Below are 25,002 nucleotides of genomic sequence, written 5' to 3' on the forward strand. Positions count from 1 at the left end.
TTCTTCTTTTATAACATGTAAAATATAGAAACATGATTATACATGTATAACCTATATCAGATTGCTTGCTATGTTGGGGAAGGAAAAAATTTGGAACTCAAAATCTTTCTACCTTCTACTTGAAACTTTTCTCTGTTATCCTTAATTCTACCTTTCCTGTGTTGATTATTTCTTATTTATCATGTATATAGATTGTTTTGCATGTCATCTTAGATTGTGAACTTAGTTGGAGCTATCTTTTATCTTGCTTTGCCCAAGTTCTTAGTACCTGACCTGCTAGACATTGCTTACTACATGTTAATTACTTGACCAAATCAAACTGACTTCCTTATTTCTCCCACAAAACACCATCTCTTGTCTCATTACCTGGAATGAAATGTATTTTCACCTCTGTCTCTTAGATTGTACTCCACTTCCTATCCTTTCACTCTCAATTCTCATCATTTAAATGAAACAATTCTCTCCAAAATTATTAATGATGTTAGTTGCTAAATCCAATGACCTTTTCTCAATCTCTATCCTTCAATTCCTTCAAACCTCAACTGAAGAATCACCTTTTTTTTTTTTGCAAGGCAATGGGGTTAAGTGGCTTGCCCAAGGCCACATGGCTAGGTAATTATTAAGTATCTGAGGCCACATTTGAACTCAGGTACTCCTGACTCCAAGGTCAGTATTCTATCCACTGCACCACCTAGCTGCCCCCAAGTATCACCTTCTACTGGAGACCTTTCTTGATTCTGGTCAGTATTATGCTTTATGTAGGATGGAATGGTTCTTTACCATCAAATTAGAAAAAAAAGCATTATATTATTATGTAATTTTACTATCTTATATTTTATTTTTCTTCCTTAAGGATATGATTTCTCTGTCATCACATGAGACATCTGAGATCAGTGTATAACATGGAACCAATGTAAACACTAACAGAATGCCTTCTGTGGGGGGGTGGGGGGAGGGAAGCAAGAATGGGGGAAAATTGTAAAACTCAAAATAAGCAAACTCTTTAAAAAAAGAGAGAAGCTAAGTGCCTGGTATTCTTTTAATTGATATTTTAATTATTGTTTAGTGAAGTTTATTTAGTTGTTGAGGTTTTTTTTTGCTCTATTAGTGCTTATTGCATTTTAAATCTTGAATTTTATATATATATAGATATATATATATGTATATATGTAGTTTACTTTTTTCCCTCAATGGACCTCATAGTTAAATTCATTTTTTAAAGTTGGCAAAGAGTATTGTAGAAGAAAGGGAGCCCTAGATGATGAACTGGCCAAGAGTTTGAAATTAAAAATAAAAGGGGAAAGTTTTTGGAAAGAGTAGTTTCCAAATCCTGAGGGGTTAGCACAATGTTTATATTTGGCGACTAGGCAAACATGATCTAGCTCAATGGAAGGTCTATTGATAATATAGAGAATGTAAAATCAGATTATTCTTGCATAGTCAGAAATCAGAAGATGATGTAAATGTACTTTTGATTTTTAAGAACTGTGCTTTGAAGTCAGAGGACCATTTAATCAACATCAACATTGATTACCCAGGTAAAGAAGTCAGTGTTGATTGAATCAATGACTAATAAGTTAGTGATGGAAAGCATTCTCTGACCCAGGGGTTTCTCTTTTGAAAATCTTGAGTCCTTTAAAAAAAGAGAGAAATCTTGAGTGGAAATTAGAGCAGATTTTATATTCATCCTTCTTAGAATGACTTCAAAAAATATGAGTCAGAGGATGGTTGACTTTTTAACATTTAGTAACTTGGGTGGTTTCAAGAGAAATGTAAACAAGCCAGTGAATCTTTAGAATTGCTACCATAGATATGGTTTAATAGAGCTTTTTAGAGCATGCTTTTTGCAGGATTTTCTCACCTGGGAGAATTTACAGATGATTTATTCTTGTAAAATCAGTTAATTGGAGGTCCCAGGAGGGATTTGACCTTTTTTCCTTTTCAGGTTGATAAAATGGCAAATTCTGTATTACTTGGCTTCATTAAAAATTTCAGAAAAAAAGGGATTGAAATGTTTAAAAGAATTGGTATTGGGGAATTGAATTTATGCCCTTTCCCCATGAACTCATTATGACCAGTCTGCTTCAGATATAGTTAGATCCTACTTTTGTGTGATATCCCATTTAAATGGTATTTAGCCTTAGCTATAAGGCTTCAATGTTTTAACACTATACAGGTTTGTACAGATCGATCATTAACATTTTATTATTATTATTTTTTTTTTAGTTTTTTGCAAGGCAAATGGGGTTAAGTGGCTTGCCCAAGGCCACACAGCTAGGTAATTCTTAAGTGTCTGAGACTGGATATGAACCCAGGTACTCCTGACTCCAGGGCCAGTGCTTTATCCACTGTGCCACCTAGCTGCCCCTGATCATTAACATTTGAGTGAAAGATTGGGGCAGTCCTAGAAGCTGCTCAGGTAAATAGGGCTATCCATATAAATTAACCCTCTGGAAATAGGAGGAGACCCAGTTGATTGGGCATAAGGTAGTAATATTCTGTATTGTAGAGGTCTTTAAAACATGAGACTTGAAAACTAGATGGTTGATGGTCAGTACATGGAAGTGTTAGTATAATTATATTGAGACATCTGGGTCCAATATAATAAAGTGTCCTTTGCCACATATCAAAAATTTAGAACATCCCAAAACGTATTCTGCTGTATATGGTCACTCTTCCATCTCACCTCAGTCACCAAAGTATTTACCAGATTTGAGAAGTTGTTGAACTAAATCTCTCTGTATTAAGGGCTAGAATGATTCAAGGTTCATCATAACTACAAGGGACTGAAGGACATATTCTAAAGTTACTGCCCCTTGAAAAGAGGAGACTACAAAACATATAAAGTACTGCTAGATTCTGGCAGCCAGGTTACCAATATACCAAGGAACCCTCAATGGTGACATAAGGATACTCCCAATTTCTTTTGGGAATTTGGAGGAGCAAACTACTGAGGGAAGGTATACCCTCTTTCAGGTGGAGGAAGCTCTCAGTTGTAGTGATTGACCTTGGAAGTTAGTAGTGTCTGTGCTGATTTTTGTGTATATGGATAAATAAAAGCCTGTAGAGTTGCTCTAATTAGTCTCTGTAGTTGATATTAAATAATATTGGCTCACAAGGGAATGAAAGATATTTCCCTCTTGATAATGGAAATCCTGGAGTATTTAAACTTCCCATATGTGTCCAGTGAGGACATGGTGATTATTAATAGATCATAAGGAGCTAAATAAGGTCATTGTGCTAATTACTGTGGCCATTTCAGGTCTTGTGTGCATGGTAGACCAGATAGTCTAGTTACTTTCAAAGGAGTTCGGTTTACTTTTACTATCCTTCCTCAAGATTATTTAAACTAGGGGCAGCTAAGTGGGGCAGTGGAGTCAGGATTACCTGGGTTCAAATTTGGTCTCAGACACTTAATAATTACCTAGCTGTGTGGCCTTGGGCAAGCCACTTAACCCCATTTGCCTTGCAAAAACCTAAAAAAAAAAGCTTATTTGAACTATCCATATATTGCTGTGGTTGAATGGACAGACATGAAAAAGGCTCCACATCCTGAGGACATCCACTATTATACTGATGATCCAGTGTGGACTGAGCTGAATGAGAGGTCACAGTGGGGAGATGTTGATAGCATCTCATGTAAAAAACAAAGGTTTAGGGGGCAGCTAGGTGGGGCAGTGGATAGAGCATGGGCCCTGGAGTCAGGAGTACCTGAGTTCAAATAGACACTTAATAATTACCTAGCTGTGTGGCCTTGGGCAAGCCTCCTAACCCCATTTGCCTTGCAAAATAACAAGGACAACAACAAAGGTTTGGATATGAACTCAAAAGAAAATTTAGGATCCAGCCCATTCAGTAAAGTTTCAAATCTCTCTCAAGTCTTCCACTTTTGAATGGGGACTGGAACAGACCATATGCTGGGATTTCTGTTGAGCAGCAGTGTCTCCATCCAGGTCTTTGCCCATTTTATTTGAAAGAAGGCTCTGAATCCACTGCCCCATCACATGGGCTGAGTTTTCCCATACTCCCCCCAGACATCTGGTATCACACAAGTGCTGAAATTTTTAAAGCTACATTATTATCATCATCACCATCAACCTCATCATCTTTCTTATCCTAGAGACCATGTTTCTGATGTATCAGTGCTATACCAGGAAGAGACTTTTCAGCTTTCAAGAGATATAGTTCCCAATTGACCATCTCTAACTGTTTTTTATTTTATCTTCTATGCAGAGCACCTCCTGGGAACTGTGGTTTTTGCCCCCTCAGAGGGTTCTATAGAAGTTAAAGAATTAGTTTAGGTCCTCCTCCTCAACTGGTAGGCATTCTTTCATATGCAATGATTCATATAGTTTTTTTCCCATGAAATGGGAAGATCAAGGGGTGGAATGGTTAGAAGAGGCTTTGCTTTTCAAAGATTCTGGGGTGAGGACAGTAGTGAAATTATATTTGCAACAATAATCAAAGGGAATTTTTCTAGAAGGAAGATCCTTTAGCTTAACTGGATATAAGTAAAAAGGAGTATCTGACTTTTACAAAGGAAGGGGACCAGAAATTACTCTGAGGAGAAAAATATCTATATAAAGGATCAGACATTATTTTCATCCACTTGTAAAATAATCTAATGAAATCACTAATTTGTTTTGTTGAATGTTCTTACAGTCTTTTGGCTTACCGATGGATATACTGATGGAAAGTTGACTTTAATAACATCTTTTTTTTCTTTTTTTAGGTTTTTGCAAGGCAAATGGGGTTAAGTGGCTTGCCCAAGGCCACACAGCTAGGCAATTATTAAGTGTCTGCCACCAGATTTGAACCCAGGTACTCCTGACTCCAAGGAGGGTGCTTTATCCACTATGACACCTAGCTGCCCCTAATAACATCTTAAGAATAATTTTAGGCATGTTAACTTTTTTACCTCATTCATCATAATATATGCAGAATATGTTAAACCTGAAACCAGCAATTTCTCTAATTCCATTTAGAAAAGATATTTTAATTTTTTTGTCCTTTGCAATTTACCTGCTAAGCACCAGTTGAACTTCAGAGGTTGGGCTTAAGAAATCATCAAATTTTGACTCATCATCTTTCTTGAAGTTAGTAGATTCCAGATGTGCTAGTAACATCACATTGGGAAAATTAAGTTTGGGACTGGAAGCACAGATGCCCACAGTCACCCAGTTGGCTCGATTATGAAGATATACAGACTCTCCTTTCTTATTGACCTGCATGCAAAAAATATGGAATTTAATTTATTGTCTTTCCAAAAGATTCATTGACCTGAAAACATGTATATAGACAGGTGAGAAAAAAGGAGAGAGAAATTAGCTATGAATATGGTAGGTGAGAGATGAAAATCTCTGTTACAGCAAGACATTTCATCTAAGTGGTTTAATTGAATTCTAAGTAGATATATAGTTTTTGAATATCCAATGCTGTTAAAAAATCATAATGTAGAAGTGTATCTTTTCTTTTTTCTTTTACAAGGCAAATGGGGTTAAGTGACTTGCCCAAGGCCACACAGCTAGGTAATTATTAAGTGTCTGAGACTGGATTTGAACCCAGGTACTCCTGATTCCAGGGCCGGTGCTTTATCCACTGCGTCACCTAGCCACCCCAGAAGTGTATTTTTTGTATCTACTGTGGGTAGCTAGATGGTGTGCAATAGGTCTGGAGTGAGAAAGATCTTAATTCAAATTCTACCTCAGACACTAACTAGCTTTATACCTCTGGGCAAGTCACTTAACCTCTGTTTGCCTCAATTTTCTCAACTATAAAATAGGGATAATAACAGCACTCATTTTTTGTAAGGATTGTTGTGAGGATCAAATGAGTTATGTGTAAAGAGCATCACATTTAATTGGAATGGTATAAATGCTTATATGCTTCCTTTTCCCTTCCCTAAAGTACCTAAAGTTTCTAGTATTTTATATTCTGAGTGAAGGAAAAAAAGCACTATGATATAGGGAATTAAGAGGGACAAAAATTATTTGAAAATAGATTTCATATATCTTGAAGTAATTTTATTTGTTTTTATTTTTTAGATTTTTCAAGGCAATGGGGTTAAGTGACTTGCCCAAGGCCACAGGGCTGTCTGAGACCGGATTTGAACCCAGGTACTCTTGACTCCAAGGCCGGTGCTTTATCCACTATGCCACCTAGCCGCCCTCTAGAGGCCTTTTCAATAAGATCAGGAGTGAAAGAAGAATATCTATTAACAGTATTGACCAATATTGTACTAAAATTGTTAGCTATAGTAGTAAGAAAAAGAAAATGAAGGAATTACAAATGGGCAATGAGGTTATAAAATGATATCTCTTTGCAGATGATATGATGTTATACTTGGAAAATCCTAGAGATTCAATTAAAAAGTTAATTAAAATAATTAATTTGATCAAAATAGCAAGATATAAAATAAATCCACATAAATTTTCAGGATTTCTATATGCCATCAAAAAAAAAACTTCTAAGAGGAGATACTCCATTTAAAATAATTTTTATCTGTATAAAATATCTGAGAGTATACCTGTCAAGATAAATCCAGGAATTACATGAATATAATTATAAAACTTCTAATACAAATCAAATCAGATTTAAATAATTGGGGCAATATTCATTGTTTATGGGTGGGCAAAGCCAATATAATTAAAAATGATAATTTAACCTAAACTAATCTATTTATTCAATGCCATCCTAATTAAAAAATCTCTAAGAATGAGTCATTCTTCAATGATAAATGGCCAGAGAATATGAACAGGCAATTTTCCAGGGAAGAAATTAAAACAATTTATAGTCATATGAAAGAAATGCTTAAGATCATTATTGATTAGAGAAATACAAATTTAAAACAACTTTGAGATATCATTTCACATGTATTAGATTGACTAAAATGATAGATGGGGAAAATGACAAATAGTATTAACAGAGGGCTAAGATGTCTGTAGAAGAAAAAGTACCTTCAAGTTATGACTCATTTCCTGAGGTTGGGCACTTCAGAATGCAAGAGCCAGTTAAACAAGTGTTAGAGTTGTGGAAGGTTTAATACCCAGATATCAGTAGGAAGATCATGATAATGAAAGGGTTTTTTCTTCCAATTTTTTTTTTACCCAGACTTCTTGCCATCTTCACCTGGACAAATAACAGAACTCACTTACAAATGAAAGACATTGTCCCATTACTAGCTTACAGCTGAGTATTTTCCTATTTGTGAGATTTTGTAGAATTGAGTCACTTTTGGGAGCCAGGATGGTGGAGTAAAGTCAGGAATTCCCATAAGCTCTCCCCCAGACCACTCCAAATTCCTTTAAAATTATGATTCTGACCAAATTCTAGAGTGACAGAACCGTCTAGAAGGCAATTTTCCATTTAAAATTATGATTCTGACCAAATTCTAGAGTGACAGAACCCTCTAGAAGGCAATTTTCCAGCCCAGGGAAACATGGACAAACCCCAAGAGGGGTCTATTGAGCCAGGGTTGGAAGGGGCCCACAGTGCAACCTGGGTCCACACTGGAGCAAATTGGCTCTAGTCTTCCAGGAACAGACCACAGGAAGCCTGGTCCTTGGGTGTATCTGGGTCCATGACAGCAGTGGCGATTTCCAGACCTCCCAACCCAGGGATTGTCAAAGACAATTGGGAAGAAAGGGAACAGGGGAGGGGAGGGAGTATAGGTGATAGAAGAGAGGAACATTGTGGGAAAGGGTAATTAGATAAAACACATTTTTGAAGAGGGACAATGTCAAAGAAGAGAGACAATAGAGTAAATAGGGGTGGGGGGGGAATAGGATGGAGGGAAATACAGCTAGCAATGGCAACTGTGGGGAAAAAATATTGAAGCAATTTTTCCCTGATGGACTTATGATAAAGAGTGCTATTCATCCCAAAGACAGAACTAATAGAGTCTGAATATAGACTGAAGCACACATTTTTCTCACTTTTATTTTTCTTTAGGTTTCTTTCAGTAGGATGGGGATTGTGTTGACTTTTACAATATATCTATAGTAGTAATGTGTTTTATGGCTTCATATTTTTAACCCACACCAAGTAACTTGCTTTTTTGATGGGGGAGTGGGTGGGAGAAAGGGAGAGAAAATTTGAAATTCAAGGTTTTGAAAGTAAATGTTGAAACTTGCTTTTGCATATAATTGGGGTAAATTTTTTTTTAAAAAAAGAATTGAGTCACTTTGACAGTTTTTAGCATCTAGTACATTTAAACCAATTTTCCAGTACTTATTCCTTAGCATTTTAGTGCTAAATATTTGCTAGAACTTTTCGATTTGCACCTAATAGGTAATATTTTAAAAAAATAAATTAGAAAACTATGTATTTTGTTTTTATATCATCCTAATTTCTAAATAGCCCTCTTTTCCTTTTCCACTGAGCCATCCCTATAATAAATAATTTTAAAAAAGAGAAAAAAGTAATTCAATAAAATTGACCAATATTATCAAACCTTGTCTCATAATGTGTGACCATCCACAACCACCCCTTGAAAGAAGAGAGAAAGATTTCATTTTCATCTTTTCTGTAGGGTTAAGTTTGGTCATTGTTACCACTTTCTCTTTTGCTGCTCTATCTCTGCGTTGTTGTAGTCATTGATTGTATATGTGGTTTTCCTGGTTTTGCTTACTTTGCTGTATTAATTCAGATGTTTATTAGTATTTATGCTTCTCTGAATTATACATATTCACTATTTTATTCAGCAGTGGAATCTATTAATATTAATGCACCACAATTGGTTTAGTCATTTCCTAGTCTATAATTCTAGTTCTTTCATACCACCAAGTGCTGTTATGAATACTTTAGTATGTGAGATCCTTCTGTATTCTTTTTGGAGCATTTTCCTAGGAAATGGACCTCTGCATCAAATGGTAAGGATATTTTAGTCATTTTTAAAAACCTTATTCCAAATTGCTTTCCAGAGTGGCTGAATCATTATTTTATAGTTCCAATAACAATTCTTTTGAGAGCAGGAACTGTTTCATTTGTTTCTGTGCACAATTGGTGTTAGTAAATAAGAGTATTAATCACTGAATGGGCCAGAACTTAATTTAAAAAGGCCAACCCACTGCATCCTGGTCCATCTTCAGTCCTCTTGTTCTATGTCTGGTCACCAGATAATTCCAGAGGAAAGAGAGAGACTGGTGACTTTACCCAGTCCTCCCTCACTTAAATACAATTCACTTGCATGTCAGTTATGGTGTCACCTCCCTGCTGTCATTGTCTTGGAGAAGGAAGGGCAAACAACAAAAGTGATAAGGGTAAAAATAAAATGTTAAAGATAAGAGGTTAGCAAAAGTTGGTATTATGAAAAACCAATAAAATTGATAAACCTCTGGTCAATTTGATTAAAAAAAAGAAAGAAGAAAACCAAATTGCTAGTATCACAAATGAAAAAGGTGAACTCACCACCAATGAGGAGGAAATTAATGTAATAATTCAAAATTATTTTGCCTAACTCTATGCCAATAAATTTGATAATCTAAGTGAAATGGATGAATATTTACAAAAATATAAGTTACCCAGGTTAAATGAAGAAGAGATTAAATACCTAAACAACCCTATCTCAGAAAAAGAAATTCAACAAGCCATTACTGAACTACCTAAAAAAACATCTCCAGGGCCTGATGGATTCACAAATGAATTCTACCAAACATTTAAGGAACAATTGGTTCCAATTCTATATAAACTCTTTGGAAAAATAGGGAAAGATGAAACTCTGCCTAACTCTTTCTATGAAACCAATATGGTGCTGTTACCTAAATCAGGAAGAGTTAAAACAGAGAAAGAAAATTATAGACCTATCTCCCTGATGAATATAGATGCAAAAATCCTAAATAAAATCTTAGCAAAAGGATTACAACAAGTCATCACCAGGATAATACATTATGATCAAGTAGGATTTATTCCAGGAATACAGGGTTGGTTCAATATTAGGAAAACTGTTAGTATACTCAATTATATCAACAACAAAACTATCAGAAATCATATGATCATATCAATAGATGCTGAAAAAGCTTTTGACAAAATACAGCATCCATTCCTATTAAAAACACTAGAGAGTGTAGGAATAAATGGATTGTTCCTTAGAATAATTAGCAGTATCTATCTGAAACCATCAACAAGCATTATATTCAATGGGGAGAGGCTAGAGGCATTCCCAATAAGATCAGGGGGGAAACAAGGGTGACCATTATCTCCACTACTATTCAATATTGTATTAGAAATATTAGCAACAGCAATTAGAGAAGAAAAAGAAATTGAAGGAATTAGAATTGGGAAGGAAAAGACAAAACTCTCACTCTTTGCAGATGACATGATGGTCTACCTAGAGAATCCCAAGAAATCATCCAAAAAACTACAGGAAACAATTAGCAATTTTAGCAAAGTTGCAGGTTATAAAATAAACCCTCATAAATCCTCAACTTTTCTATATATGTCTAGCAAGATACAGCAGGAAGAACTAGAAAGAGAAATCCCATTCAAAGTAACCTCAGACAATATAAAATACTTGGGAGTCTATTTGCCAAGACAGACTCAGAATCTTTTTGAAAACAATTATAAAACACTTCTCACACAAATTAAATCAGATTTAAATAACTGGGCAAATATCAACTGCTCCTGGATAGGTAGAGCTAATATAATAAAAATGACAATTCTACCAAAACTAAACTATCTGTTTAGTGCCCTAGCAATCAAAATTCCAAAAAATTACTTTAATGAGTTAGAAAAAATTGTAAGTAAATTCATATGGAGAAATAAAAAGTCAAGAATTGCCAGGAGCTTAATGAAAAAAAGTGCAAAAGAAGGTGGCTTAGCCCTACCTGATCTAAAATTATATTATAAAGCATCAGTCATCAAAACTGTTTGGTATTGGCTAAGAAATAGAGTGGCGGACCAGTGGAATAGACTAGGTGTAAAAGCAGGAGTTGATTATAGTAATCTGCTGTTTCATAAACCCAAAGAGTCAGGCCACTGGGATAAAAACTCCCTCTTTGATAAAAACTGCTGGGATAATTAGAAGTTAGTATGGAAGTAACTTAGATTAGACCAACACCTCACACCCTTTACCAAGATAAGATACAAATGGTTACAGGACTTAGACATAAAAAACAATACTATAAGCAAATTAGAAGATCAAGGACTAGTTTACCTGTCAGATCTATGGAAAGGGGAGCAGTTTATGACTAAGGAAGAGTTGGAGAACATTACCAAAAACCAATTAGATGATTTCGATTACATTAAATTAAAAAGCTTTTGCACAGATAAAATCAATGTAACCAAGATCAAAAGAAATGTAGTAAATTGGGAACAATCTTTACAACTAATGATTCTGACAAAGGGCTCATTTCTAAAATATACAGAGAACTGAGTCATATTTTTAAAACAAAAAGCCATTCCCCAATTGATAAATGGTCAAAGGATATGCTAAGGCAATTTACAGATGAGGAAATCAAAGCAATCCATAGCCATATGAAAAAATGCTCTAAATCATTAATTATTAGACAAATGCAAATTAAAGCTTCTCTGAGGTACCACCTCACCACCTCTCAGATTGGCCAGTATGACCAGGAAGGATAATGATCATTGTTGGAAGGGTTGTGGGAAATCTGGGACACTATTACACTGTTGGTGGAGCTGTGAACTCATCCAACCCTTCCGGAGAACTATTTGGAACTATGCCCAAAGGGCAATAAGAATTTGCATACCCTTTGACCCAGCAATACCACTACTGGGGTCTATACCCTGAAGAGATGAGGAAAAAGGGTTAAAACATTACCTATACAAAAATATTTATAGCAGCCCTGTTTGTGGTGGCAAAGAATTGGAAATCAAGTAAATGTCCTTCAATTGGGGAATGGCTTAGCAAACTGTGGTATATGTATGTCATAGAACACTATTGTTCTATTGGAAACCAGGAGGGACAGGATTTCAGGAAGCCTGGAAGGATTTGCATGAACTGATGCTGAGTGAGATGAACAGAACCAGAAAAACACTGTACACCCTAACAGCAACATGGGGGTGATGTTCAACCTTGAAGGACTGGCTCATTCCATCAGTGCAACAATCGGGAACAATTTTGGGCTGTCTGCAAAGGAGAGTGCCATCTGTATCCAGATAAAGAGCCGTGGAGTTTGAACAAAGTGCAAGGACTATTCCCTTTAATTTAGAAAAAAACAACAGATATCTTATTGTCTGATCTTGTTACCTCTTAGACTTCTCTTCTCCTCTTTAAGGAGATGATTTCTCTCTCATCACACCCAATTTGGATCAAGGTACAACATGGAAACAAAGTAAAGACTGACAGAGTATTTTCCGTGGTGGGGAAGGGGGAAGGAAGCAAGATTGGGGAAAAATTGTAAAACTCAAATAATATCTTTAATAAAAATAAATTAAAAAAAGATAAGAGGTTAGGCTCAAAGTTTGAAATCAATGTGAGAAAATTACTTGGTGTGAAATGTCTTGTCTTATGGAGTGAGGGAGAAGATTTTATCTGTGATCCATGAGGTTTTATGAAGTATCTATGCAACTGAGAAAGAAGGTTGAGTTTGTACATCTTTTTTATGAGAACTTTTATGTGTTGTTTTAGGAGGAAATCTTATTAAAAATTTATTTTAAAAATTCTGTTAAGAGTTAAAAGATTTTCCTATTGTTACTAAAGACAGAAATATTAAGATGTTCAAGAGACTTTATTATCTGGAATGAGATGAATGATTTGAGACTGAATTTCTAGACAAAGTAAAGAAGAGTCATTTGTTGCTATTATGAAGATTTGAGGTGACTTGGGTTTTGATATTGGTACAAATTAAGCTTGTTATTGCTTCTATTTGTTAATCGATTATATCTATGTCTAATAATTTTCATTTTACAAAGCAATTTCTATGGGAAAGGAAGTTTCTCTAGTTCATTTTCATTATCTAATATATAATGAATTGGAATATGAACTTAGGATAATTTACAATCTTACTGAATAATAATGAGAAATAAATTAGTAGATATCTGTGGAGCTCAGGAGGATAAAAGTAAATAACTATATAATGATTCATATGTCAGACAAGTTTGGATGACAAATAAGTGAATGTGTTTAAAACTTCATAATTTCTTGTTATATTCACAACAGGTATCCTTTTAAAATTAAATTTTATTTTGAATTTAAGAAATAAAATAAACATTTCCATTAAGGGAATAGAAAAAATAAGATTATTGTACATGAAACTATAAAATTATTATGTCCAACTTGTTACTCCTTTTAAAGTAGAACTTGCGGGGGCAGTTAGGTGGCATAGTGAATAGAGCACTGGCCTTGGAGTCAGGAGTACCTGGGTTCAAATCTGGTCTCGGACATTTAATAATTACCTAGCTGTGTGGCCTTGGGCAAGCCACTTAACCCCATTGCCTTGAAAAATCTAAAAAAAAAACAAAACAAAAAAACCCAAAATAAAGTAGAACTTGCTATTCCTTTTAAATATATAACATTATCATATAACTTTTTCCTTTCTTTTATGTCTCTTTCCCTTCACCCCTCCCTTGCCCTAGATTTTACTACCATTAGACACAAATATGTGTACATATATATTATTTACATATACATTTATATATAGGTATAAATTCATTCTATATGTCTTTCTATTTATCAGTTCTTTCTCTGGATGCAGGTAGTGTCTTCCTTCATAGGTTCTTTGTAGGTAATTTGGGTATTTATAATAATCAAAATGAGTAGTCTCTCAAAGTTATTTTTATTGCTGTTATTGTATACAATGTTCTCTTGGTTCTACTCATTTCACTCTTCATTATTTTGTGCAAGTCTATCTATGTTTTTCTAAAATCAATCAGCTTATAATTTCTTTTTTTCCCAATTATATATATATATAATATATATATAATTTTCAACATTCATTTTTATAAGATTTTGTGTTCTATATTTTTTGCCCTTTCTCCCCAAGACAGCAAATAATCTTATATATGTACAATCATGTTAAACATATTTCTATATTAGTATTGTTGTGAAAGAAGAATCAGAACAAAAAGGAAAAAATTATGAGAAAGGAAAAAAACTAAAAAATGAAAATAGCATGCTTTGTTCTGAAGTTCTTTCTATGGATGTGGATAGATTTTCCATCACAAGTCTTTTGTTATTATCTTTGATCACTGTATTGCTGAGAAGGACTATCCAATAGTAGATCACCACAATGTCAGCTCATCATTTCTTAAAGCACAACAGTATTCCATCATGATCATACACTACAACTCTCTCAAGCAATTCTCCAATTGATGGACTTCCCACAGTTATTTTTTCTTTGCCACCACAAGGAGAACTACTCTAAATATTTTAGGACATAGGTTCTTTTCCTTTTTCCCCTAATCATCTTTGAAAACTCAGAAATTTAGTAGATATCTGTGGAACTCAAGAGGATAAAAGCAAATAAATATATAGCAATGATTCACACGAGAGACCTGAGTTTGGATGACAAGTGAATGTGGTCGGTCAACTTGTTATTCTTTTTACACCTTGCTATTCTGAGTGAAAAGGTATATATGGTTTAATAATTCTCTGAGCATGATTCCAGATTGCTTTCCAAAATGGTTGAATCAAGCTCTCAGTTCCACCAACAGTGAATTAGTGTCCCAGTTTTTCATATCATCTCCAATATTTCCCCTTCAATCATTTAGCCAATCATCTTATGGATGTGTGATATCTTAATGTTGTTTTAGTTTCCATCTCTAACCAGTAATGTTACAGAGTTTTTTCATATGACCAAAAACAATTTTGCTTTCTTTATTGGAAAACTGCCTGTTCATGGCCTTTGACCATTAATAAATTGGTTAATGACTCATTCTTATAGATTTAACAAGGTTCTTTATAAAAACTGTCTATAAAATTCCCCTACCCCATTTTTTGAACATTTGTTCTACTTGTTCAAAAACATTTGAACTTAATCAAAATTAGTCATTTTACACCTGACACTGCTCTCTCTTGTTTATTCATAAATTGTCTGCCTAGGTCATGTTCAATGTTCTTCAGATTTTCTTGTAATATCTCTATATCTAGGTCATGTATCCACTTTGATTTTATCTTGGTAAAAGTTGAAAGATAAGCTTATGATCAATTTCTCCCAAACTGCTTTCCAATTTTCCCAACAACTTTTACCAAATAATGGATTCTTATCCCCCAAATTTAAGTCTTTTACTCTTATCAAAAACAAGATTGCTATAGTTGTTTGCTGCTGTAAATTGTATATTCTATTGATATACCTGCCTATCCATGAAAAATTAATTAGTTAAATTAAATGTAATTATGGAGGGAATCTAACAGCTGGTGGGTGGAGATATTAGAAAGTATTCATGTAGAAGATGGTGCTTGAACTGAGTTTTGAAGAGGATTCTATATGATGTAGATGAGGAGGGAATATAAACTAGATATGTCAGACATCAGAGAAGAGGCAAAAATTATCTCTATTTGATGATATATATGTGCACTTCTGAGATGAGTTTACTTACAAAACCTTAGAGAATTAATGAAAAAACAATTGAGACAGTTTAACAACAATATCAAGAATAGAAATAAATGCATGAACACAGTACTTGGAAATTTGTAAGAATTTAAATGCTTTTCTACTACATTACTTTAAAAATCATCAGTTTTTCCATGTTTTGTCAAAAAAATCCAAGAGGAAAAGATAAATTTAAAATACTTGATAATTTTAAAATAACTGCAAAATGACAAAAAATCTGAGAAATAATCTAAGAGATATCTAACTTAAGAAAAACAGCAATACTACTCATTTTCATCTGTACATTTAATATGTTACCAATTGTACTACCAAAAAGATATTTATGGAATTAGAAAAAATAAATTTAAACATATCAATGAAAAATCAAGGGTCTTGAGATAAATGAAAAAAAAATTTGAATGAAGAGGTGCTTTCTTAATTATCAAACTATCAGGGACTGGTTAAAAGACAGAAAAATTAGATTAATAGAATATCTCAGATAATAAGGAGATCAAGGACAGGGGACCACATGTGCCAAAATATTTTAAAATAGTATTATTTATCATTGCAAAAAATGGGGGAAAATAGGATATGCCCATATGGGATATAGGTAAGCAAATTGTGGCATAGGAATTACAAATATAAAGCATTTAGGGGAGCCTGGTTAAAAACCTTTATGAATACAGATTTTCAAGAAAACAGAACCAGTAGAGTAACATAGAAATGTAGATGACCATATGAAAACAGTAAAAGCAAAATCTATGGTCAAACAATGAACAGTATTGTTTTTAAATTATTAATATAAAAAGTGAAAGGTGAATATAGTCAGTTTTAATCATTCTCTGTGATGATTTTGCTTTACCTTTTTTAAAAAATAGGAATTACTGTGATAATTATTTGCTAAATTGCTGATAGGCTAAATGAAATTGATTATAAAAGTTGGGGAGTTAAATTGTAAGTTAAAGTGTCATTTAGGGGCAGCTAGGTGGTGTAGTGGATAAAGCACCAGCCCTGGAGTCAGGAGTACCTGGGTTCAAATCCGGTCTCAGACACTTAATAATTACCTAGCTGTGTGGCCTTGGGCAAGCCACTTAACTCATTTGCCTTGCAAAAACCTAAAAAAAAAACAAAAAACAAAAACAAAGTGTCATTTACCTGAATAAAATTACTCTCTAACATGAGAGTAAATGTGAAAGGAGCATATTCCCCTTCATCCAACATAGTTTGAAGATTTCCCTTGCTAGAGTTTTTTATGAAAACTGAACCACACTCATTGCTCCATAAGGAAGAACTGGTTTTGTTCATGTTGCCTATATAAAACAACAAAAAAAAATATGACATCAGGAAAATATCTGTTCGTTTGAAATTGAACAAGGAGTTTGAGAAACTGCTAATAAAGAAAGCACTAATATAACCATTAGAAAATTCCTGATAATTAATTTGTGACAAATAGCAGAGCTTACTTCAATGTCTATCTGTCTGACTGTCTAGCTAATCTATATCTATCTAATCTATATCTATCTATCACTGGCTGATAGCGCTGGGTGGGATACTATAGAAATGCTACTATTGCTTTACTCTCAATTTAATGAGAAAAGGGAAGGAACATGAAATACAATCAAATATGATTCAAAGTGCAAAGGAGAGGTCCAAACAAAATACCATGTGAGTATATCAAGGGAATACCCAAAAGTAGTATTGCCATTTTTATTATATTGACTTGGGAATTAATATTTCTTCAGTTATTTAAATTTGTACTTCTTTGTATGATGAGGGTTTTATAGTTCATGTAGTTCCCGTCAGTATCTTAATAGGTAGCTCTCCATGTATTTTATACTGTTCATAGTTATTTTAAATGGAATCTCTCTTTTTTATATCTCTTCCTATTGAATCTTGTTGGCAATATTCAGAAATTCAGATGGTTTATGTAGGTTCAGCTAAGGTGGGGATCTTGGTTTTAGATGGATACTAATTATCATTTAAAGAAAACTCAATTTTATTCCTTTGCGCTTGTGTGTGTGTGTTTGGGGGGGGAGTTTAAAACAGGAATAGGTATTGGATTTTGTTGAAAGTTTTTTTCTTAAAGAAAGAGTTTGGGTTTTTTTTACTTTGAAATAATCATATCATTTTTCGTGTTTTTTTCTTGATAGGGTCAGCTATACCCATGGTTTTACTAATATTGAACCAACCTTGAATTCCTGGAACAAAGTCAGCCTGATCATAGTGTATGACATTGTGATATAGTCCTCTTAAGTTCCTTAGTAATATTTTATTTAAAATTTTTGTTATCAGTATTCATTAGGGAAATTGGTCTATAGTTTTCTTCCTCTGTTTTGAATATCCTTGAATATCCAGGTATCAAGATCATAATTATACTACACTGTTTGTTTTTTTAGTTAATTCAAAACCATATTTGTATCAAAGAAGGAATTTGGTAGAATCCCTTTTCCAACAGCTTACATTGTATTAGAATTGTTAAATATTCCATAAGATTCCTTGTAAATCCATCTGGTCCTGGGTTTTTTCCATTTTCCATTTTTGTAAAGTTTTCTACCTTACACTCATCCTTCCTCCACCCTAAGATAGCAAGTAATCTGATGTAGGTTATACATACACAATCATGTTAAACAGATTTCCATATTGATCATTTATACTGTGAAAGAAGAATCAGATCAAAAGGTAAAAACCATGAGAAAGAAAAAACAAAAACAATGAAAAAAGCGAAAATAGTATGCTTTGATCTGCATTCAGACTCCATATTTCTTTCTCTGGGTGGGGATGGCATTTTCCATTATAAGACTTTTAGAATTGTCTTTGATTCCTTATTGCTGAGAAGAACTAAATCTCTCATAGTTGATCATCACACAATATTGCTGTTATAGTGTTCTCATGGTTCTGCTCACTTCACTTAGCATTGATTCATATAAGTATTTCCAGGTTTTTCTGAAATTTGTCTGCTCATTTCTTTTTCTTTTTTCATTTTTAAAATTTTTTTCACCTAGTTACATGCAAAAACCAAGTTTCTATGTTCACTTCCAAAATTCATCATTTCTAACATAACAGTATTTCATTACATTCAGATACCACCCACAACTTGTTCAACCATTCTCCAATTGATGGACATCCCTTTGGTTTCCAATTCTTTGTTGATACAAAAAGAGCTGCTATGAATATTTTTATGTGTGTTTTCCTTTTTAAAATGATCTCTTGATGGAATATACTCTTAGTAGTGGTATTGCTGGATCATAGGGTATGCAGTTTTATTACCCTTTGGCCATAATTCCAAATTGTTCTACAGAATGGTTGAATTAGTTCACAACTCCACTAACAATGAATTAGTGTAGTTCTGGGTTTTTCCTTTGGGAAATATGCATTCCTTTCATTTAGATTGTCAGCTTTATTGAAATATAATTACCTCTTAATTGTTTTTATTTCTTCTTCATTAGTTGTGTATTCATTATTTTTCATTTTTATACTGGTAACTTAGTTTTCTTCCTTTTTCTCAAATTAGCTAATGGTATTTCTACTTTATTTTTTAAATCCTCCTAATTTTATTTGTCAGTTAAGTGGGGTTTTTTAGCTTCCAGATCTGTCACTCCTTTGATTTTCAATAGTTCTATTTTGGTGTTTAATTGGGGGCTTAAATTTTTTAAATTAAATTAAATTAAATTAAATTAATTTATAAATTTAATCAATTTGTTGATTTTTCTTTCATCTTTCTTTTGTTGATTTTTACTTCATCATTTCTTTCATCATTAGTCTAGCTTTATTTAGTCCTGGCCCAGAACAGCAATAATATCAAAAATAATATTGATACCTATGTATTGCTGTTGCGCATTGTTTACCCCCTATCACCTCAAGTCTATAATAGGGTTGTAAAGTTTGTCACATTCTTACTTTAGTTTGGATTTCATTACTTTGTGATAAAATCTTGAGTGGAAAAAGTACAAAGATAAAAAATGAGTGAGATGAAGAAGATAGTGACAAGTATTGAGCAACTCTATTAAACAGTATTTTATTGATATATTGCTTAGTTGAAGTAGCAAGCTCTTCTAGTTGCTAGTACTCTAACTTTTAATAAAATAGTATTGCAATTCAATTCAATATATTGATTATCGATTTCATGAGTCGATAGGCTTGACAGTGAAACTCATTGGATCATAAAAGAGCCGGTAGAGATGAAGGTGGCTTGTCCAAGATTACATAATGGTGGACCTGGGATTTGAATCCAGAGTCCCAACCTAGGATTTTTTCTGTACTTAAGTTGATTTCTGATTTCATTAATGTGGATATTTCCATTGGTACAGATTATAACCTATCCATGCTTCTCTCTTCTGTGAGATTATTTTTTCATACAAAGGAACTACCCAGCATGTTGGACACTGGAGACACATAAAGTGGGGATTAAAGAATGACAGTTTCTGCTGGCCAGGAACCTAGAGAGGGGTATAAATTACAGTATATATCTAGGCTAGGAAAGAAGAGATACAGCAAAGTAAGGAAAATTTGAGGATAAGAACATCTTCATCAGGAAGGATCTGGTTAAGGTTTCATAAAAGAGGTTGCCCTTAAGCCAAACTTGCTATTGAATGAATGTGCCATCATCCAATGGTTGATTGGTGGAGCCAATTCTGACTGAGTCTGTCAATCAGTTCTATATACAAGAGTCCCATATAACTGGTAGCTGTATTGAAGTTAAAATCTACAGAACTCCCTGGGGATTGTTCTCTCTTGGTCTCTACTAATTTCTTCCTAAGAAACAAATGGGTTGGGACCATGCTGAATTGTTCTAAGTTCTATTTTCATTTCAGTAACATTTCAATTTTTCAAAAACAGTACTCATCACAAACATTATCTCTAAGTCAGCATACCGAGAGCTAACTGAAGTTTATTCTCTCTTTTCTGACTCTCTATGACCCCATTTAGAGTTTGACATTTCATCTTCCAGCTCATTTTACAAATGGGAAAACTGAGGGAAATGACCCTGAGCAAGTCACTTATTTAACCAAGTGTCTGAGGCCAGATTTCAGCTCAAGTCTTCCTGACTCCAGGCCTTGTACTCTATCCACTCTACCATTCAGTTTTCCTCATTCTTTAAATGGTTATTTACTTTTACTCTACAATAAGACTCTTTGTGCACTTTGTTTTTCCTGGGGCATGGCAGGGCAAACTTGGCAAATAGTAGAAACGTATAAATAGAGAAAACAATATAGCGGATGATAATTTTTTTTGTTTTGTTAAAGTGGGGGCAGCTAGGTGGCACAGTGGATAGAGCACTGGCCCTGGAGTCAGGAGTACCTGAGTTCAAATCCAGTCTCAGACACTTAATAATTACCTAGCTGTGTGACCTTGGGCAAGCCACTTAATCCCATTGTCTTGCCCTCCCCCCAAAAAACCTAAAAAAAACCCTCTAAAGTGAAATTTATATACTACTAGAAATCTCATTTTCAATCCAAAGAAGCCAAAGATAAAACAGAATTAGTAATAAGTAGTTCTATTTCAAATATCTAATAAAGAGAAATAAGTACTTAAGCATAAATAGAATATATCTCCATGTTATATATATGTATATATATATGTATGTATATATTGGATCCTAAAAGAGCTGGTAGAGATGAAGGTGGCTTGTCCAAGATTACATAATGGTGGACCTGGGATTTGAATGCAGAGTGACTTGTCCTGGGTCACCCAACCAATATGTATCTCAAGTGTGACTCTTGAACTCATGTCTTCCTGATTCAAATACTGACTCTATCATCCATTACATGATGCTACAGCTCTCAGGAATAATACCTGACATTTATATAGTGCCCATTTACATACATTGTCCTAAGGATACCTCTGGTGTCATTGAGTTTGATCATGAGGTATACATTAGAAACCAGATGTCTTGATTCTTCAAACTTTTTTGAAGATATCTCTCTGTCTCTTAAAGTCCACTGGCCATCTCTTTTATTTTTTATTTTTTATTTTTTGGCCATCTCTTTTAAAGGGGTGTTTGAAGTTTAAGGGCAAAGGCATTTGAGGTTAGCCTTCTGTGTAAACATAGCTATGAAGGACAGCTCAACTCTGTTATCTTTCCAAGTGAATTAGCAAGAAAAATGAATTTTATAAATAGCATCATAATGAGGTATTTCATTATGGAGAATAATTGTTAAAAGGTAATAGAGAAAACCTTTTGTTGTAATGGTGTTACAGCTGGCACCAGCACTTTACCTTCATTTTTATCACAGTTTATATTTTCCCATAAATTAGAACTTGCTGCCTGTATTTATCATAAGCAGAGAATATTTCCATTGCATGTGCAGAACAAAGAAATTTTATGGCATTTAGTTTAATATCAAATATAATTTCTTTTCATGTTGTTTTAATATAGATTGAGTTTTTCTGCCTTCAACTATTTCTTTTTCTCTTTATCTTTTTTCTGTATTGGTCCCAGGAAGGTATTTTTTGTTTTGTTTTGACTTCATTCTTGAAGAGGACCATGACATCAGGAAAGTGATGCAAGCGAATTCAGATTTAAGTGAGGGATTGCTGTGCAGAGTCATCAAATTCGTTCTTTCCTCCTGAGCTATCTGAGTTCAGTGACAAGATATAGATCCGGACTCCTGGAGAGGCCAACCTCCTCCCCAAAGTAGAGATTAATTCGGAACTGAGTTCAAATTCTGCTTCAGAGATCTAATTTGACTATATAGCTATGGGCAAACCACCTAACCTTTCAGCCTCAGATTCCTTCTCTGTAAATGGAAATAATAATAGAACCTACCTTATAGGGTTTATGAGGCTCAAAGGAGATAATTAAAAACCTCTGTATAAATGCTAGTTATTTATATTTATCTTGGCCGAAGCAGTCTCTTTTTCATTTGCAAGAGTTTGATTGTTGCAATTCTTTGAGATTAAAATAAAATATCACACTTTAAAACAAATACAAAGAAGATTCTTCCTCCCCTCCATCTTTTCTCAGTCTTGTTCTATTTTTATTGGTTATTTTGAAAACAGAAAAAAACAGTGGAGATTTTCCATACTAAGTCATTGATAAGAAATATAATAATAATGTTGGCACTTTGGAAATTACTCTTTTTGATCAAACCAAACATAATATGTCAAGGTGTATGATGGGATATTCAATCTTTTCTTCCTCACATGATATTAGGAAGTATTTCATAATATTTGAATTTTTTTTTAATTGGGGATGCAACCCAAGGTTGAGACCATTGTGGGTGTATTGAATTTCCATTTCAAGGAGGGGTGGTATTTTGAAATTGTTGGGAACAAATGTGTTATCTAGACTCTATTACTCATGGCAGCTTTAGGAAATAGCTTACACTGTTCATGACAATCTTCTGTGCATATGGAAATATTAGTTGTATTCATCATTGTTAATTCTAGAATACTTTACAGAACACTTTGAATGATGGCATGCAATCACATAGTCATACAATTTTTTTTTCTAACAGTGTCATGGTACTTCACAAATATTACATTTTAAAAACAGAGAAGTTGAATTGTCCTAATTCCAGACTTTTGTGTCTGACTCTCCCTCTGAAGTAGAGTCATTACTATGTGAGTTTTGAAGTCACTATCCCACACAGTCCAAATTAGAAGATTTTTAAAACATTGGAAAAAAGGTCTAGAACAGCTACAAAGCAGTGATCATCAGGGGATTGCCTAGACAATTGCCTAAACAAATTGTGACATGTGAATTAAATGGAATATTGTGCAATAAGAAATTGCAAATATTTGGATTTCAGAGAAATATGGGAAGATTTATTTGTACTGATACATGGAATAGAAAAATCAATGACTAAACCTTGTAAAAGATGTCTCTAAAAGGTTGAATTCTGAGCAAAGAAAAGAAACAAAATCCAACAACCCAGTCTTGGTCTAAGGAACAGATAAGGGGTTGAATATCACATACATGTTCAGATTTGGTAATTGTCAGACTATTCTGGTCTAGGTCATAAGGGGTGGGAAAAGTGTTGATATATCCAGGAAAAAAGATATGGATGCCCATCAATTGGGGAATGGCTAAACAAGTTATGGTACATGAATACTATGGAATATTATTATTCTATAAGAAACCATAAATGGTCGGATTTTAGAGAAGCATGGGATGATTTACGGGATCTCAGCAGTTCAGAAAGCTAGGACAATCATATTAGACTGGCTATGGACTATATGTTATCCCCATCCAGAGGAAGAAAAACAAAACAAAAACCCCCCCCAACCCTTTAGAATCTGATGAACGCTTTATAAAAATTATCTCTTATAGATAGCACTTTTCCTTAATCTTAATTCCTCATACTGAAAATGACTAATATGTAAACATATTTATCAAAAATATATATGTACAATGCTAACTTGACTGTTCACTGCTGAGGGGAGGAAGGTGGAAAGAGAGAGTGGAAAAATGTAACTTAAAAATATACATATGCATATGGATGAAAATAAATAAATAAAATTTTTTAAAAAGAAAGAAAAGAAATAGTATGATTCACTTTTTCACTTCTTGAATCATTTAGGAAAAGTAATGTTCCATAATATAGTTCTTAATTACATATTATTAATTACATATATCCTATAACGTATGCTGTGAAAAAAAGCTTAGAAAATTTAAATCTACAAATGATCCCCACAACTTGGTTTTGCATTTTTCCCTTGGTCTCAAACTCCTATGTATTAAATCTTTTACTAAATCTGCAAACAGCTGTCAGACTGAACTTATTCTTTCCTCTCTCCCTACATCTATTAGTTCTTGTATAGTTAGAATGAAAAAATTAAGAAAATTGTTGGCCCATGAATTGTCAGATATAAGTTAGGTAAAAAAAAACATTTCCATTCAGACTGGAATCTGTGATCCTTCCCCCCAAAAGATTCATACTTAAGTTATTCTACCTAGAAGAATCACTCACATAGGGAATGAGACTGGATCCTTCTGGACTTTCCCTATTGATAGGTCAGTTAATTTTCAGACAAGATTTAATTCTTTTCTCATTTCCTTAGGGTGATCTGTTCATGTTCATAAGACAGGAGATGAAAGGTAGATCTGGTTGTAAAGGGTATTATTCTTTCACACACACACACATATATATATATATATATCATAATGCTCTGACCTAATTGCTGATGTCAGAATAGTGACATCCAATATCTGAACTGAGTAAATACAAATACTGAACTTCAAAGTGTCTTTGGTACAAGTAATTATTTTTAAAGGCCACATGTCTTCCCCACCCTGTCTTATTCTCTGAGATTATGAAGGGGAGAGTGGTGACTCTATTGATCTCATAGTCTACTGGAAAATGAACTTTGGAAAAAGGAGAATGAGTTCTAGAGCATTGTTTCTTAACTTTTTTCCCCCTTCATCATGGGCCTCTTTGGTACTCTGGTGAAACCTGTGGGACCCCCCGCCCCTTGCCAGAATGTTTCAAAAATCATACAATAAAATATATAGAATTACCAATGGGATTATCCTGAATTACATATATTAAAATTATACTAAAATACATTA

General features: G+C 33.8%; 1 protein-coding gene across 7 annotated transcripts in view; it reads right to left on the bottom strand.

Moving 5' to 3' along the window:
- The window catches only part of GARIN2 (golgi associated RAB2 interactor family member 2), a 64,557-nt gene extending 40,015 nt beyond the window's left edge, over window positions 1–24,542 (bottom strand). For 5 of the 7 annotated variants that reach the window (XM_074236087.1, XM_074236089.1, XM_074236092.1 and 2 more), the window contains exons 1-3: window positions 24,404–24,542; window positions 16,647–16,801; window positions 5,023–5,225 (exon numbers count right to left, since the gene is read on the bottom strand). In XM_074236087.1, coding sequence (XP_074092188.1) covers window positions 5,023–5,225; window positions 16,647–16,796 — 353 coding nt within the window. In that variant the 5' untranslated portion in view covers window positions 16,797–16,801; window positions 24,404–24,542. Of the gene's footprint in view, window positions 1–5,022; window positions 5,226–6,956; window positions 7,129–16,646; window positions 16,802–24,403 lie in introns of those variants that run through there. The other 2 variants (XM_074236091.1, XM_074236093.1) reach the window with 2 other exon arrangements.
- Between the last annotated feature and the right edge of the window lie 460 nt (window positions 24,543–25,002).

This window comes from Macrotis lagotis, chromosome 4 (genome assembly GCF_037893015.1).
Source record: "Macrotis lagotis isolate mMagLag1 chromosome 4, bilby.v1.9.chrom.fasta, whole genome shotgun sequence".
NCBI classification, from domain to species: Eukaryota; Metazoa; Chordata; class Mammalia; order Peramelemorphia; family Peramelidae; genus Macrotis; species Macrotis lagotis.